This window comes from Vicugna pacos, chromosome 11, assembly GCF_048564905.1.
Source record: "Vicugna pacos chromosome 11, VicPac4, whole genome shotgun sequence".
Classification (NCBI taxonomy): Eukaryota; Metazoa; Chordata; class Mammalia; order Artiodactyla; family Camelidae; genus Vicugna; species Vicugna pacos.
The window spans coordinates 36878981-36896237 of record NC_132997.1 but is presented as its reverse complement, the minus strand read 5'-3'; the positions used below and the strand labels follow the sequence as shown (position 1 = coordinate 36896237).

At 39.5% G+C, this 17257-nt stretch overlaps 1 protein-coding gene across 11 annotated transcripts in view; it reads left to right on the top strand.

The window, feature by feature from the left end:
• MARCHF8 (membrane associated ring-CH-type finger 8) overlaps positions 1 to 17257 on the top strand; it is a 136846-nt gene that overhangs the window by 103290 nt on the left and 16299 nt on the right. For all 11 annotated transcript variants that reach the window (XM_072971136.1, XM_031682391.2, XM_031682393.2 and 8 more), the window contains one exon: positions 11167 to 11217. In XM_072971136.1, coding sequence (XP_072827237.1) covers positions 11167 to 11217 — 51 coding nt within the window. The remainder of the gene's footprint in view (positions 1 to 11166; positions 11218 to 17257) is intronic.

The window sequence follows — 17257 nt, the reverse complement described above, 5'->3', positions numbered from 1 at the left end:
GCCGTTGGTGTATTGTCTTTGGAGTAATGTCTATTCAGATCCTTTGCTCATTTTACAATTATTATTTTTACTATTTTTGTAAGCATTTTTATATGTTCTAGATATGTCTCTTATGAAATATACAATTTGCAAATGTTTCCTCCCATTCTGTAGCTATTCTTTTTTGATAGTATGCTTTGAAGCACAAAAGTTTTTAATTTTGATGAAATCACATCAACCTATTTTTTTGTTTTGTCACTAATTGTTTTGTTGTCATCTCTTACAAGGCTTTGCTTAATCCAAAGTCATGAAGATTTACTCCTGTATTTTATTATTAGTTATATAGTTTTAGTTATTATATTTGGTCTATGATCCATTTTGAGTTAATTTTTTGTGTATGCTGTGAGGAGAGGTCCTGCTTCATTTTTTTGTATGTGAATTTCCAGTTGTCTCAGCCTTACTTGTTGGAAAAACTATTATTTTTCCAGTCACCTGTCTTACACTCTTGAAAATTAGCTAACTGTAAATGTAAAGGTGTATTTCTGGGTTTTCTGTTTTATTCCATTGACTGGCCTGTTCTTACGCCATTATCACATTGTTTGATTACTATAGCTTTGTACTAAGTTTTGATAATCAGTATAGCTTTTGTACTAAGTTTTGATAATCAGTATAGCTTTTGGAGATTATTCTGGGTATCCTACGTCCCATGTAATGAACGTTAGGGTCAGTTTGTAGTTGCTCCAAAAAGTCAACTGGGATTTTAGTAGGGATTGCCTTGAGTCTGTAGATCGAATGGAGAGTATTGACATCCTAACAATTTTAAGTCTTCTGATTCATGAACACAGGATGTTGTTCCATTTATTTAGGTCTTTGATTTCTTTAAAAAATACTTTGTAGCCTCACTATAAATTTTGCATTTATTTTGTTGAATTTATTCCTAAGTATTTTGCCTGTTTTGTCATACTGTAAATGAGTTTTCTAAATTTTGTTTTTGGAATGTTCATTTACAGTGTAGAAAAATGCAGTTGATTTTTGTATATTGTTCTTGTTCTTAGCATTTTCTGTATACAAGGTCATGTCATCTGTGAATAGAGAGTTTTATTTCTTCCTTTCCAAGATGAATGTCTTTTCTTTTTCTTTTTGTTACCTAATTGCCCTGCCTAGAACCTTCACTACAACATTGAGTAGAAGTTAGAAGATGGGACATCTTGTCTTGTTTCTAACCTTACTATGAAACCATTGATTCTTTTATCAGTAGAAGTGATGTTAATTATAGGTTTTTTTGTAGATGCACTTCATCAGGCTGAGGAAAGACTCTTCTATTTGTAGTTTTTGAGTGTTTTTTTAATCAGCAAAGGTGTTAGATTTTGTCAAATATTTGTTCTTTGTCATGTTTGAATTCTGTTGATCTTGTTGAGTTTCAGCTGTTAGTCCAACCTTGCTTTCCTGGAATAAATCCCACTCAATCATGGTGAATATCATTTTTATCAGTTGGTGGATTTGGTTTGCTAGTATTTTGTTGAGAATTCTTGAGTATGTTTTCATAAAGGATATTGGTATGTAGTTTTCTATTCTTGTGATATCTTTGTCTTTTTTTCCCCTAGAATAATGCTAGCCTCATAGAATGAGTTGGGGAAGAACTTACAAAGAATTAGTAGTTTTTCTTATTTAAATGTTTGGTGGAATTAACCAGTGATGCTGTCTGGGCCTGGACTTCTCTTTTTGGGAGGTTTTAAAATGTCTAACTCAGTCTAGTTTAGTCAGATTTTCTATTTCTTTAGTCACTTTTGGTAGTTTGTGTTTCTGTAGGAATCTTCTTCTTTTATTTTAGTCATCTAATTTCTTGGCATAAAATTCTTCCTAATATTCCCTTATAATTCTTTATGTTTCTGTAAGATTGATAGTACTCATTCTTTTATTCCTAATTTTAGTAATTTGAGTTGTTTTTCTTTTTTTACTTGGTAAAACTGGTTAAAGGTTTGTTGATTTTTTAAAAAAATCTCGTTAAAGAACCAACTTTTGGTTTTGTTGATTATTCTCTATCAACTTTTATTTCTTATTTCATTAACATTCCCTGTAATCTTTCCCTTTGTTTGCTTTAGTTGTAGTTCACTCTTTTCTTACCAGTGATTTGTTGTGGAAGTAATTTATTTGAGATTATTCTTCTTCCTTATTTTTATCAGCATTTACAGCTGTAAATATTTCTCTAAACACTGTTTTAACTGCATTGTATAAGTTTGGTGTTTTGAGTCTTCATTTTTATTCATCTCAAGTAAATTTTCTAATTTTCCTTGTGAGTTCTTTAACCCATTGGTTATTTTTAGATTTTATTTTTTAATTTCCACAAGTGTGTGAATTTCTCTACTTTGTTATTGATATCTAATTTAACTTATTATTGTTTGAAATTATACTTTGTCTGATTTCAGTCCTTTCAAATCTATTGAAGCTTGTTTTATGGCCTCTACCTTGCAGGCTGTCCTGGAGGGAGCCCATGTGGGCTTGAGGAGTGTGCATATTCTGTCGTTGCTGGGCTTAGCGTCCTACAGAGGTCTGCTGTGTCAGACTGGCTTATACTGCTGTTCAAGTCTTTTGTTGGTCTTCTACTGAGTTGTTCTGTTCATTATTGAATATGAATATTGAAGTCTGCTGACATTGTTTAATTCTCTGGTTTTTCACTCAGTTCTGTCAGTTTTTGCTTTATGTAATTTTTGGCTCTCTTATGAGATGCATATCTATTTATAGTTGTTATATCTTCATGATGGGTATAATAAACATCCCTCCTTATCTCTAGTATCATTTTCTTAAGTCTATTTTATCTCATATTGGTATGATCATTCCAGCTTCCTTATGGTTGCTGTTTTTGCAGTTCATCTTTTCTCTCCTTCTAACTAATCCTACTTGTCATTTTGAATCTGAAGTGTTTCCTCTAGATGGTGTACAGTTGCTTTTTGTGTTTTTATGCAGTGTGACAACTCTTCCTTTTGATTGTATTGTTAATGTTTAATGCCATTAAATGGTTTGATTTGTCTGCCACTTCAGTTTTTGTTTTCTGTATAGCTTATGCTTTTTTTTCCCGTTTCTTTTACTGTTTTGTTTTTCAGTAAGTGAATTTTTAAAAATTACTTTCTTATTGTTTGATCCGGTTTGCAATATACTATTTTTTCCTTAGCAGAATCTACTTCAAGTTCATATTAATTCCAGTAAGATATAAAATTATTCCTCCTGTGTCCCTCTATTCCCACTTCCCTTTCTTTGCTAATATTGTTCTACATATTACATCTGTATATGTTACAGACCAAACAATACATTGCTGCAGTTACTAACTTTTGTCTTTTACAGAAGTGAAAGAAAGGAGAGCATGTACATATTTATTGTTTGTTATTTTAAAGTTATTTATTATTTATTGTTCCCTTTACTTGTTTCTGTGGATTTGAGTTGCCATCTGATATCAGTTCCTTTTGCCAGTACAGCTTTGTCCCCACCCACCTTTTTTGTTTGTTATTGTCAAATATATTTCATTTCTCCATGTTATGGTCCAACATGCAATTATATATGTATGTGTGTGTGTGTGTGTGTATATATGTTTTTATATAATTCATTTTAAAATCATTAAGAGAAGGAAGGAGAAGAAATATATATGCAAATACAGTCTTTTATAGTTTTATAATTAGTTGTAAGGGTATTTTTTGGTTTTTTGTGTGGTTTCTAATTATTTTTTGGTATTAATTGCTTTCAACCTGAAGAACTTTTCTTTAATATGTCTTTTAAGGTTATCTGCTAGGAGTGAATTCTTTGAGTTTTTGTTTTTTGGGGAATGTCTTCATTTTACCTTTATTCGTGAAGATAGGTTTGCTGGATATAATATTCTTGGTTGACATTCTTTTTCTTTCAGTTCTCTAAATATGTCCTCCCTCAGTGTTTTGGCCTCCATTGTTTCTGACAAGAAGTCAGCTGTTAATCTTTCGGGGTTTCCTTTGTACATGATGTGTTATTTTTCTCTTGTTGCTTTTAGTATTTCTCTTTTTCAGCATGTTAATTTGATGAGTCTGGGTGTGGATCCCTGTGCTTTTTTCCTACTACAATTTAATTTAGCTTCCTGGGTGTGTAGATTAACGTTTCTATAAAATTTGGACGTTTTCAGCCATTATTTTTCTGAATATTTTTTTCTCTGTCTTTCTCTCCTTTCCCTCTCATACTCCCATTATGGCCCACTTAATCACATTCCACATTTCTGTAAGGCTCCATTTAGGGTTTTAATTCTTTTTGGTGTTTATTCTTCAGATTGCATAATCTCTTATGATCTATCTTCTAGTTTATTGACTCTTTCCTCTGCCAGCTCAAATCTACTCTGAGTCCCTATAATGAATTTTTCATTCCAGTTATTGTTCTTTTCAGTTCCACATTCTCAATGCTCAGTTTTTACAATTTTTAATCTCTTTATTGCTGTTTTCCATTGGATAAGGTACTGTCATCATATCTTCCTTTGCCTCTTTAAGATGGCTTCTTTTAGTTCTATGAACATGTTTATAATAGCTACTTTTGAAGCCTGTGTGTACTGAGTATGATATCTGGGCCCTCTCAAGGGCAGTTTCTGTTACCTGCCTTTTTTTCTTGCGTACAGGTCATACTTTTCTGTTTCTCTGCATATCTTTTAATTTTCTGTTCAATAGTGTGCATTTTAGATAGTGCTTTTTAGCAACTCTGAAGTGTAATTCTTTTGCCCCACCTCACCCCCTTGGGGGTGATGGGTTTTGTTTTTTTGTTTAGTGACTTAGCTGGACTGTATCGTAAAATCTGTTTTCCTCACAATGTGCGGCCTCTGATGTTGCTTCTCGGGGGAAGCCTTTGGTGTGCACACTCTAAAGCTGGGATGACTTTTCCAGCAGTACTCTTTTTGACTGCCTCTTTCCCTTTTCAATTCATGAAGCCTTCTTGTCTCTGTTGATTCCACGCTCAGTTTTTAGTGTTTACTAATTGCTGGCTGATTGCTGTGCTATTTTGGATAATTTTGTGAAGAGTAAAATGCTTCACCGTCTGATCCAGGGAAATTCAGATCCCGTTGCTGTAGGAGTCTTTGAAGCCAGTACTTGAGGTTTCTTCTGACCTCAGGAGCACCTACTTAGCTGTCTCTGTGCCTGGTTTTCTGTGGTATACTTTCTGTGACTGTTGTATGGCTTAGCTTGTTGCTCTCCTGGAGCTACCAGCCTCCTGATTTCTTACCAGTAAGACACCATTGTTCTTGACAGTATCCGTACACTTGAACTTCTCCATCCTCTGCTCCAAGTCATCTCAGTTTCTTTGGAGATAGCTTGGGAGCTTTGATCTTTTGGCCTGCCTGTCCACCTTTGCTAACTCTAAGCCTGTGCTCCAGCACTGAGGCAGGTACAGTAGCCCGCATCTTTTGAAATAAAATACCTGCTTTAAGGGCAGTGGTCTGTGGTTTTCTCGGCTTGTGGTCTCAGTGTGGGACCGTCACCTTATCAGCATGTTAGGTTGTGTGCAGTTGGAGCCCCCTTATACTCAATCTGCCAAGCGTGTTGCAGAGCTTCTGCCCTGCTGGTGGGCACTGTGCAGAAGAAGAAAGCCCAGACCTACCTCTAAGTCACTTCTGCCTGGAACATGGCTTCTAAAATAGGGCTGAGACAGTGGGATGTATAATACTCTCTGTGAGATGCTGTCCTGTTCTTCTGGGAGCTGGGGGAAAAGGGAGCCATTTTCTCATGGCTGCATGGCTTAAAGTGCTTCTGTCAACCTGGGGAGAGACTGGATTGTGGATCAGATGCCACAGATTCTGACTAGTCTTCCCTAGATTTAGTAGATTTTCTTGAATAAATGTTTCTCCACTTGCTGTATGCCCTTAGGGCACTTTTTGATATCTTAGGAAGTAAGTGTGCCATTTTGCTATTTGTTTTCTGTTTTTTCCTCTCCCACCCACACACGCCACCCTCTCTTTCTTCTCTTTCTCCTGCCATAAAACACTTTAAGAATTCCTTTTTGTTTTATCTCGGTGTTAATGACTATGTCTTTTTGTATAGCTTTTTTAATGCTTGCGTATCTTTGGAAGTTTTCATCGTTTCATAGTTTTTATATCTTATACTGCTAACTTTTGAACAGTTGGAAAACAGTTATAGTAGTATTTTGATGTCCTTTTCTGCGATTCTAACATGTGCTAGTTTTAATTGACTATTCTCATTATAGGTTGTATGTTATTCCTTCTTTGTATCTCTGGTGTAAGTCTTCCCTACTGCATACCAAAGTGCAGTGCTTGTCTCAGAGCAAAACACTTGTATGATTGAATTGCTACCTGAACTATCACTTTTTTAAAAATGAAATAATAACTTTTACTTAGAAGAATGACTGACAGACTACAGTTAATCTGACCTGAGTATGTGGCAGACATTTTCTCTAAATTGAAAGAATGAGCCGGTCTTTCACTTCAAGGAAAGCAAGTAACAGTTTTTGTTGCCAGTGATAAAATTTGAGGTTTCTAAGTAGAAATTCAGATTTTAGAAAACGTGTATGCATGTTTTTAGTAATTAAAACTTCTCATGCAATTGATGGTTATATTAATGAGTGTGAGGTTTGTGGGTTTGTTATTTTCTTTGAGATTGCATAATAAAATGTATCAATCTTGCAGATTTGCATAATTCAGTGAGCCAGTAATTTCTAAATGGCCAAGATGTGATGTTACAAAGTCATGCATGGTTAAGAGATTGTTTCAAAGAAAGATGGGGCAGTTGATTTTAATGGAGTATTAAAAGTCCATTAATATCATTTCAGAGTCTAAATCCCAGGTAATTGTAGTTTCTGTGTAGTACAAAAAATAATATCTACAAGTATCATGAATTATTATTAACATACAAATTCCTTTTTCTAACTGTATAACTGTCTAAAGCCAAATCTTTATTTACTTCAATCAAAACAACATATCAGAGGTTGAACGCATAAGCATATGTGAGAATCCAGCTGTCTCCTATTAATTAGACAATAACAAGATTTACAAAAATGTAAAACCAGGCTACTCTGCTCACTTTTTTTGCGGTTGGAAAAATAGTTGTTTTTCATAAAAACATTTATTTTAACTGGGTTCATAATTCTAAATGAATTAAAAGATTCGTAATTCTTAAATTATCCATTTTAATTTCTAATATAAATATCAATATATACAACCCATATAAACAAAAGATATTGGGAGCCCTCAGTAATTCTTTACATCGTAAAGGAGTCCTGAGACCAAAAAGTTCGAGACTTCTGCTGTATACTTTTTCTCCTCACAGTCCCAAGGTGACTGCCATACCTCCTGGCATGGCATCTGTATTCCAGGGTGAATGAGGGCAGGAGGAATTGCTGGAGAAAGGAGCAGCAGCTAAATCAGGGAAGGAAAATGTTTTCCCAGAAAAAGTCAAGCTTAATATTTTTAGAGAGAACTTTCTTTTATATTTACCCTTAACTGCAAAGTAGTTGTGAGAAAGTGAGAACTTTCAGTTGGGTGCACTGCTGCTTAGAGCAAAGTTGGAGTCAGTGGGGATGAATATTGGGTAGACAGTTAGCAATGTCTGTTACACATAGGTTTTGTTTGTTTGTTTTGTTTGTTTGATGACTGGTCCTGGTTAGAGTTTCAGGAAGTCTCCCACGTGAAGTTCTGTTGTTTGACTCCTTTATACAGTATCCTGAAAACTTGCTTAGACGTCTCACTTCATTGTCTTCTTGTTAATTCTTGACTTCTTCCAGGACGTGTTGGAGCCACACATAGACTTGCAAAACATCATTGACAGGACTGACTAAATTGTGAAATGGCCCATATTTTTCAAATTAGCTTCTCGTTGTCTTTGTGATTTGGTAACTTCTTACATTAACATGACTTCGTTTCTCACACCCTCAGACTCAGTTTTTCCCAATCTACTTACCAGTTTCCTGACTAATTTATTTGTATTTACTCAATTGTGAGCTCACTGCCATCTTTTATACAGAAATGTACTTTTTCAATAGTGATGATTTGCTTTTTAAAAAATGATTCATAGCCTTTATGGATTATTCTGACTCAGGATTTGAAATCAGACTTGCATCTTTGCATCAAATGTGGCCTTGGGACCAGCAGCATGAGAGTCACCTGGAGCTTATTAGAAACGCGGAATCTCAACCCACCTCAGTCTGCATTTAGCAAATGATTCAAGTGCAGCAAGTTTCAGAAGCACTGGTCTAAGGGAGACACAAATGAGAAGGGGGCATGGAGCTGTGTTCTGAGGCACTCTCATGTTCAGTGTAGACCAAAAGATCCCACAGAGAGATGAGAGTCAGCCACGGAGGCATGTGGTGTAACCGTGTGACCTCTCCTGCTGCCCGCTCTGAGGCGCTCACCTCTCCCAGGGTTAGAAGGTGGTGGGACCCACCAAGCAGTGATTGAACGTATTCGGACTGTATGGAAACAGTCTGCCAGGGTTTTTCTCACTTGGGCATTGAAGCTTAGTTCCCGCTTGAACTGGAATGGAACTCGTTTTCTCTTTGTTATGCCTCATTCCAGTTCTTGACTTCGATGTTTGGTAAACTTTTCCCCCTCCTTATTCAGAAACATGACATTCTGACTCTAGAGAGGATGGCGTCATCCGCCTACCCAGATGCAGTTTATATATATGCTTTTTTTTATGTTATTCTTCAACTTTTTTCTAGTTGCATGTTCCTCATCGAAACACTGTTTCAAGGCGGTTCTGTTCTAACATTATCATTGGCACAGGTCTAGGAGTTAGATTTGTTTTTGTCTGTACTTTGTGTCTTTAGTTGTTTGCATCTGGCATTGCATAGTAAATAAGCCTGGAATGAGCGAGTAACTGATTTGAATGAATCGTGGGATTTGCTTCCTTTCAGTAAGTCCAAAAAAATGTGGCAAAGTTTAAGAAAAAAACAAAAACGGAAACCTGGTCTGTCAGAACTGAATTGTTAGTTTCCTCCCAAGTAGGAGAGAAGCCTAAGTGTCGACAGGTTTCAGGCCATAAAACATCTGTATCTTCTAGGGCTGGTTATTTGATTTTACCATGTGAAATACTGAATTGTTCTAACAAGGAAAACAGAATAAAGGCTTACATCATTACATTTATTTCAAAAGTTCATAAGGTAAAAAGCAGCTTTTAGATCTCAGTCTGGACTTAGAATGTAACTAGTTTAACAGCTAGGCATCTAGCCACCCCAGCATCCATTCTCTGTGGAATAATGAATGTCAGAGAGTCTAGGGGTATGAATTATTGCCTCTCTTAGTACCTCAGAACTTCCTTGTAGATTTCCAGATGGTGTTAAGCTGGCCATTTCTTATGAGGTAGTAGTGATTTGATAGTGTTTGTAATTGGTTTTCTGTACAAATAATCCAGAGCATATGGTATCTTTGTTTTAATTTAGTAGGCTAAATTAAAATTTAGTAGTAAATCGTCAGTAGATGAGCCTTTAAGGCTGGATTCACAGCAGTGCCTAGTGTTTGTCCCTAGTGTGTTCCTGACTCATGAATGAAACTTGAATGATTGTAGATTTACCTTTTCTGTGGACAAAGGGACTCTCATTTCCCAGTGAGTGAAGAATATGATTGAATGCACTTCCTAAATAAATCTGATCTTTTAGAAACTGCCTTTGCTGATGTATTGCTAGCACTTTGAGCATACTTTATAATTTTATTATTTTCTTTTACAACTATCTAATTGGTGAGTATAAGTCAAGAAACATTCCATGAGACTAAACACTTAATAACAATGTATTACATTTAATAGACTTGAACTTCTGTTTCTACTCCGATTTAGAAAGTAAGGGAGTAAGTAATAAAATTATCTCCCAAATTATACAAGTACATTGCTATAAGGACAAAGAAGACAACATTGCCAAAACAAGTGCTGACTGACAGGCCACTTGGGAGATCTTGAAACATTTAGTCATCATCATTTTAGTGATACTGAGTGTTCAAAAGCCAGGTGTACAGAGGTCAAGGCAGTCTGTGATTTGGTGGATTGAGGGGAAGGAAAAAGTTAAAACTTTCTTGATGGCCACCTTTCTTTAAGGAGAGCCTTGGTGGAATGGAATCAACTCTTACTCAAAGGAGTTTTTAAATGATCCACCAGCTCCTTCATACTTCCTTCTGACTGACCAAAGAATTTTACCTGCTAATTACATCGCATCTTTCTCTGATCTTTCCCCATGGTTATTGCATGACATGGGAACTGAATAGAGACTAGATAATTTACAAAATACAAATAAGACCAACTCTTCCATTTGTAATCGTTTTTTTACTCATTTGATTTAGAACAAGGTTGAGCGGATTCAGGGTGTCAGCGGGTTTCGTTTTTCCTGAGGGCCCCTCTCCTTAATGTGTAGATGGCCATCTTCTCCCTGTATCATCTCTCTGTGTATATCTGTGTCCTAATTTCGTCTTCTCATAAAGGCACTTTGTATTGGATTAGGGCCCAGTCTACTGGCCTCATTTTAACATAATTACCTCTTTTGGGACTCCCATCTCTAAATATAGTCACATTCTGAGTAATGGGAGTTAGGGCTTCAACATATGAACTGGAGGTGGGGGAACACATTCAGGCCATAACAGTTATGTATCATGGAAGGTTAACTTTAAAGCAAAAAGACCAGGTCGGAAGTTACTCAAGAATTCCAAGTAAGAAATGAAGATGGAATCTGAGATTGGGAGACATTAGGGAGGACGAATTTCATGCAAGACTTTATGATTTGAGTTTGAGAAGGAGGAACAGGCTTGAGGGAGTAGGTGTGGGTCCTCTGCTGAGTACATACCACTCTGCAGCCAAACGACCTGGGTGGAGTCAATGGTCCCATTTCCTACTTCCCCATCCCACAGCGTCTCCTTACAGCATGTACTGACTACATTACATGTAACTGAACACGCAGCCTCTGAGCCACCACTTGAATTTTTCTTAAGACACTCATTACCCTCTTATTTTTATAGTTAATTCCAAATCCCTGTTCTTTTCTTGTTGATGAGTTCCTTTAGGGCGAGGACTGTTGTTTTACTCATCTCTGCCAGAGTCTCCAGTATCTAATAGCTGGCCCTGGCTCTGTACATAATAGTTTGTGCACAGCAAGTTCTCTTTGGGGGAATGATTTGTTAGTAGGATTGTTATGATCAGTTACTTGTTTGCTTAATATAATCAAAGCTTGATACTTAACACCTTTTTGGTTTTCTTGCAGAATGAGAAGACTTTGGGACATTCCATGAGTCATTCAAGTAACATTTCTAAGGTAGAGTGCCATTGAAATATGCTATTTTTGTAGCTTGGGGTTTTTGTATTCTTATACCTGACATATGTTTTACACTCTTTTCTTTTAAAGACATAAAGTTCTTAGTACATTTCTTTAACCTGCTCTGGGACCATACAGCGAGGTATATGGCAATTACATTTTTCTAGTGAGACAATTCCGAGTGTGTGTTGTGGGGAGTGACTAATAGGAGAAAACCCCATTCTTTCCAATAGAAATAATTTACTTTCAGGTTAAGGAAATCTCAGAGAGTCACCAGAGCATCTGTCACCTAAGTTAGAGCAGTAACAAAATGCCAGCTCTGGTGACTTAAATAATTATGGATTTATGTTTTTGTGGTGACAGGAGGTCTGGTGGTAGACGATTCAGGGCTGATGCAGTTGTTCACAGTGTTGGGGGGACCCAGGCTCTGTCTTCTTTGTACCACCTTCCTTAGCACATTGTCATCTTCGTGTTTGGCACTTGTGGTCTCAAGGTGGGGAGCTTAGACCTCCAGACACCATGGCCATGGCCTTGGCAGGAATAAGAAGAATGATGAAGGTTGGAGGAGTCTGTCAGCTGAGAGTGACCCTTTTCAGTACGAAGGCAAAAGCGTTCCCAGAAGCCCCACCCAGCTGCCTGACTTCTGCTTACATCTCACTGGCCACAACTGGATCACAAAGCCACCGCCTGCTGGAAGGTGGCTAGGAAAAGGAGGCTGGGGGTGAATCGGTCAACCCGTAGCACATGATACACCTGTGGTGTAGTCATTTATTTGCGTAGCCTGCCAGGAGTGTGGCAGTCGCCAGGGGTGACCAGAGCCAGAGATGGTGTCTCCCACGCCGTGAGCTTGCTCCCGGGCACGGCTCACCTCTCAGCCCAGACGCAGGCTCTGGCCAACCCCTGATCCATGAAGGTATGTCTGTGAAGGTTCCTTGCAGGGATGAACCTTCTTGCCATGTCTGTGTCAGATCCTGACAGCAAGATCTGAACAGTGTGACAAAACTTGTCCTACTGTCTCAGGCCTCCTGATTCCTCTAAAATAGACTATTACGTTGTATTCCATTTTAATTTACAAACTACACAGATGTTTTATTCCTATCACTCTGTATTTTATTTTTGAATTAAAGTAGAATCTAGAAAATCCTTTAAGGCATTAATCAATCTGTTCTTAGGCATTCTTGTGATCATACACTTGTGATCCAGTCATGTCATGTCATGTCTACTACTGAATTTTGCCAAGTCCATGGTGTTCAGTGTGCCTGAAGTCCATTTACAGAGTGCTTCTTGGTTCACAGCTGACATGACCTTCCCCTAGACTAGTCATACAAGCCAAGGGCTTTGCCCACCTCATATAAACACCTTTCACCGAATACTCTATCCTGTTCCAACCTCCTTTTCTTTTCTTTGGCTGTTCCCTCGTCCAGGAATGCTGGAGCCATAGAACTGCATAGTGGTAGATCATTACCATCTGAGTAAAATGACCAGTTTTACCCCACCTTGCCCTCCTTTTTGAAGGCGCTGTCCAACATTTAAGCATAGAGAAAACTGAGAAGGTGTAGATCCAGATGGCTGGTTAGGTTGAATTAAACATTTTAAACGCATGGAGTAGCACTCACTGCCTTGCCCTCGTGGCTAGGAACGGTTCTGAAGGATGTTGTCATCCTATGCTTCAAATGTGTGTCTGTTTGTCTACAGTTTTAGTAAGATTTTGTTTGAAGGAAAGTTTCCTCCTGTAGTTAAAAAAGTCTGTAAACCACTGGCTCACAATGTCTAAAGGAACATTTTCTGGGCTTGGCGCAGGTCTGGGATGTGGCCTTCTTAGTTGCTCTGTGATGGTTTGGGGGTTATATGGACAAGGGTTTACTAGCCATGTGACTTTGAGGAAGGACACTTCTCTGAGCTTTAATTTCTTGATAAGTAAAATTAGGGTAATAATACAACCTTCAGGCTTGTGAGTCCTAGGGATAATGTTCGCAAGGAGTCATGGGGCAGCTCCCTCCCTGCAGTGAGTCAGTGCACTGACTCTTGTCAGACTTAGTCAGACCCTGGAGATCTTAAGTTGATTGTGCCAGGACAGTCCTTGATGATAGCTGTTGTTATTTCATTACTGACTGAAGACAGAACTACAGGCATACTTCGTTTTACTGCACTTTGCAGATACTGCATTTTTTATACATTGAAGGTTTGCAGCAATCTTGCATCAGGCAAGTCTCTTGGCGCTGTTTTCCAACAACATTTGCTCACTTTGTGTCGCATTTTAGTAATTCTTGCAACATTTCAGACTTTTTCATTAGTATTCTGTTCGTTATGGTGCTCTGTCATCAGTAGTCTTTGATGTTACTGGTACAGCTTGCTGAAGGCTCGGATGATGATTACCATTTTTTAGCAATAAAGTTTTTTAATCAAAGTAGGTACTTTTTTTTAGTCATAATGTTATTGTGCAGTTAATAGACTACAGTGCAGTGTAAACATAACTTCTATGCACTGTGCACTGTGAAACCAAAAATTTCAGGTGACTTGTTTTATTGCAGTATTCGCTTTGTCACAGTGGTATAGAACTGAACCTACAATATTTCCGAGGTCTGCCTGTATATGCTTTAAAATAAGTATCATCTGAGGGTGAAAATTAAGAAGTCTAATCAAAACTCTGGCTTTTCCCTCTTTTCCTTCTTGCACACATTTTTATTGAGTGTTCTCTGTGCCGGACACTGAGCAAGGTGCAGGCATAAAATAATGAGCAAAGCAAACATGGCCACTGACGTGGAGCTTTCTTACAGGCAGGGCTGCAATTTCCTTCAAAGGAAGTTTTAGCACCACACTTTAACGCTCTTAGGAACAGGGGGACTGTGAAAGCCTCCAAGCTTTGTGCCACAGAGCAGGAAGATTTGAGCCTCTTCCTTCCATTTCCACAGCAGGCGTTCTGCACACTTAACTAGGATCAAAGGAAAATCTCAGGGGTCAGGAGTCCTGTTTGCTCACATAACTAACTTCCAGAGATCCCATCACCATGAAATTTCATTGCAAAATGTAAGCCTCTGGAAGTATGTTAGGCATGAACCAGTTACAACAGGGCTGAAGGTGAGAGGGCAGGACTGCTGCAAAAGATAACTTTGTTTTTAAGAACGCAGTTCTTTATCGTGGTATTTATAAAACCTGTTGTTTGAGGCCCTTTTAGGCTATGACGTGTAAAGCTCTATCTTCAGTGTAGCAAACATACCTTGAGCAGGTGCTTCATACCCTTGAGCTAGAAGATATAAAGAAAGGTCAGACCGTGGACATGTTTATGCAGCATGAAATCTCTGTTATCTCTGTCAAGAGGCTTTTCCTGCCAACGCAGCCTCCAGCTGGGTTTCAGGCTAGTTTGTGCGTACGTTAGTCACCTGCAGTCTGCATCGTGTGCCTGTTAAAAAACTATTAAAAAATGTTCGCCCAGACTCTTTCTGTTGCCCATCACTGGTCCTGATTCTGCCTCTTGTGAACTAGAGCTCTGACAGACAAAGGGGTCTGGGAGCGGTCTGTGTGGTAGAGAGAAGGGACGGGGTGGAGGCGGAGTCTCTGCTGTAGGAGTGATGGGCAGCCTCTGGCTGTCAGGTGGCCATCACTCCCCGACTTGGAGCATGGGCTGGTAGCGGGTGTGCAGTGAGGTACTGACCCGGCCTTAGAGTGGACTCAAGTGATCACGGAGGCTGCTTGTGGAAGGCCCGCTGTGTCGGGGTGAGGTGATGTGACTTGCTGGTAGTAGTGGTCCACCACTGTCCCCCGCCCGCAGGCTGTCTCGTCACTCAGCATGAAGTATTCTCAACTGTAACAGATAAAAGGAGGCCCAGTGCAGTGTTCATGAGTATTGTGTCCAGCGCTTAACTGTGTGCTAGAGAAGTAAGCAGACCTCCGCAAACTCCCTGCAGACAGCGTTATTATGAAGGTAGAAGACAAGGGCTAAGGTCCAGAACTATGAGGGACCAAAGTTAGAAGGGCTGCTCAGAGAAGCTGTGGGTGAGGAGGGAGCACTTAAAGCAGGGCATAAAAGGTGAAAAGGAGCTGGCCCAGATGAGATTAAACTGTAGTGAAAAGCTGGAAAATCCAGTACTTGAGGTAGAGATGAAAGGCAGATGTTTGCAACCTTAGTCACTGGGAGTGATGGCTGTCATGGCCACCCAAGTGCAGGGTGCCTGTAAATGCTGGGCTGTGTTAGCTGGGGCCATTCCAGCAAGAACCAGTGTACTCTGACTTAAAACCCATTAGAGGAAGATTGAAATTCCCTGAGAAGGCTTGACCTCACTCTGTCCAGCTGGGATTTTTTTTAGATACAGGGAATTGGCATAGGCCTGGCTCACTGTAGGGGCTGGGCTCTCTAGAGCCTCTGCTGATGCCTCTCAGGGGAGACTTCTGTGCAGGAAGGGGCAGCACACAGACATGGTGTTAGTGTACCCTGAGGAAAGCATTCTCATTTCAACCCTGGGAGTTAGATTTGGTCCAGGTGACACAACTTCTTGAGCAAGTTCATGATTGGCACACTTACCCCAGGGAGAAGCCAGTGGCAAGCTAGACATCATCACAAAGCCTGGAGCATGGGTGTCCTCCTCCCAGCAGCCAGGTCAGCGCACTAGGCTCCAGCAACCGCTGAAGGCTGGTTTGGTACTTGGCAGAATATTTTACAGCTCTGCATAATTTTATTCAGATAGCATGAGCATCATATGCCTCTGCTTAATCAAATAGTCCTCAGTAGAAGCCAGATTGGATGTATTTAACGAGCACTTAAAATTACTGCTGTTCTGTTGTTTGGCAAGCAAATCCCAATGAATTTGAGCATTGACTCCCCTAGATCTCTTGAACATTTTCTGGTAAAGTTGCCATTAGAAGGAATGAGATACAGCAGAATGTCCGATGTAAATGCAGCCTTAGGTTGGAGGCTTCCTGGCCACACACCTTGGTGTGATTGTCAAGACCAGGGTTTGCTTCTCTCTGCTTCTGAATACAAAGTTGACCAGTGGCAGACTTAGTTACTCAGACTTAGGTGTAGAGGATAAAGCAAATGGGCCTTTCTTAATTTATACTGAACAAAACAACTATCCCAGAGACAAGGAACTTATTTTCATGCAGCGGAAACAAGGCGAATGAATTGGAGGAGTCGAATGGTATCAAGTGGTGACAGCCTGCTTCACGCACGTCGTGAACACCGCGTAGCCCCAGTGTACATCCTGATAGAGCTCCATGGTCAGTGTTTTGCCATTTGGCTCCTCTTTTGCAAAGTTTGACCATATTTTCATATATTTTTTTTTTCTTCTGACTGGTTACAGTGTAGTTTTTGGCTAAAACTTCAGCCTAGTAGTTTCCAAAGTTTGGTTCTGGGTCTCTTGGTGGGAAGAGGGGTAAGGTTAAAACTGGTTTCATGATAATACCATGACATTATTTGTCTTTGTTTCTCTCCTTCTCTCACAAGTGTAGAGTGGACTTTCCAGAGGCTGAGTGGCATCCAGGATGGCATCTTCCCTCTAACACGAATGGGATGTGTGCTGGTGGCCTGTGTTTTAAAATTTTTCTAACATGTGGTTGATGTAACCCATGTAAACACAAGCTCTTTGGGGGCCTCAAGTTTTTTTAGAGTGTAAAGGGGTCCTAAGGCCAAGTTTGAGAACCTCTGTTTTAGATGTACTAATAGAGACACAGTTACTCCAGAGTGTACTAGTTTTATTCATTCAACAAGTGTTCACTGAACACCCCTTGTGTGCCAGGCACTATGCTGGGCTAAACGGCAGCGGCTTCCAGGTGAACATACTGTGCCAGTAACATCTCCTTATAAACCTGACAGGTGCCCGGGAAGAAGTGAACAGGGTGCAAGGACAGTCAATAATAGGGGTGGTAGCCCTTTTCGAGGAGAAAGCTGAGGAGGGGCCCGTGGTGCTGGGTGGGTATGGGAGCATTGCTGGGGGAGCAGGGGAGTCTGAATGCTGGGTGACCAGTGCAGTGTGGCAGAGCAGAGGGAGGCCGGGCTTGGCGCATTGGGGTTACATAGGGGGTTTCAAGCAGATCTTTTAGATTG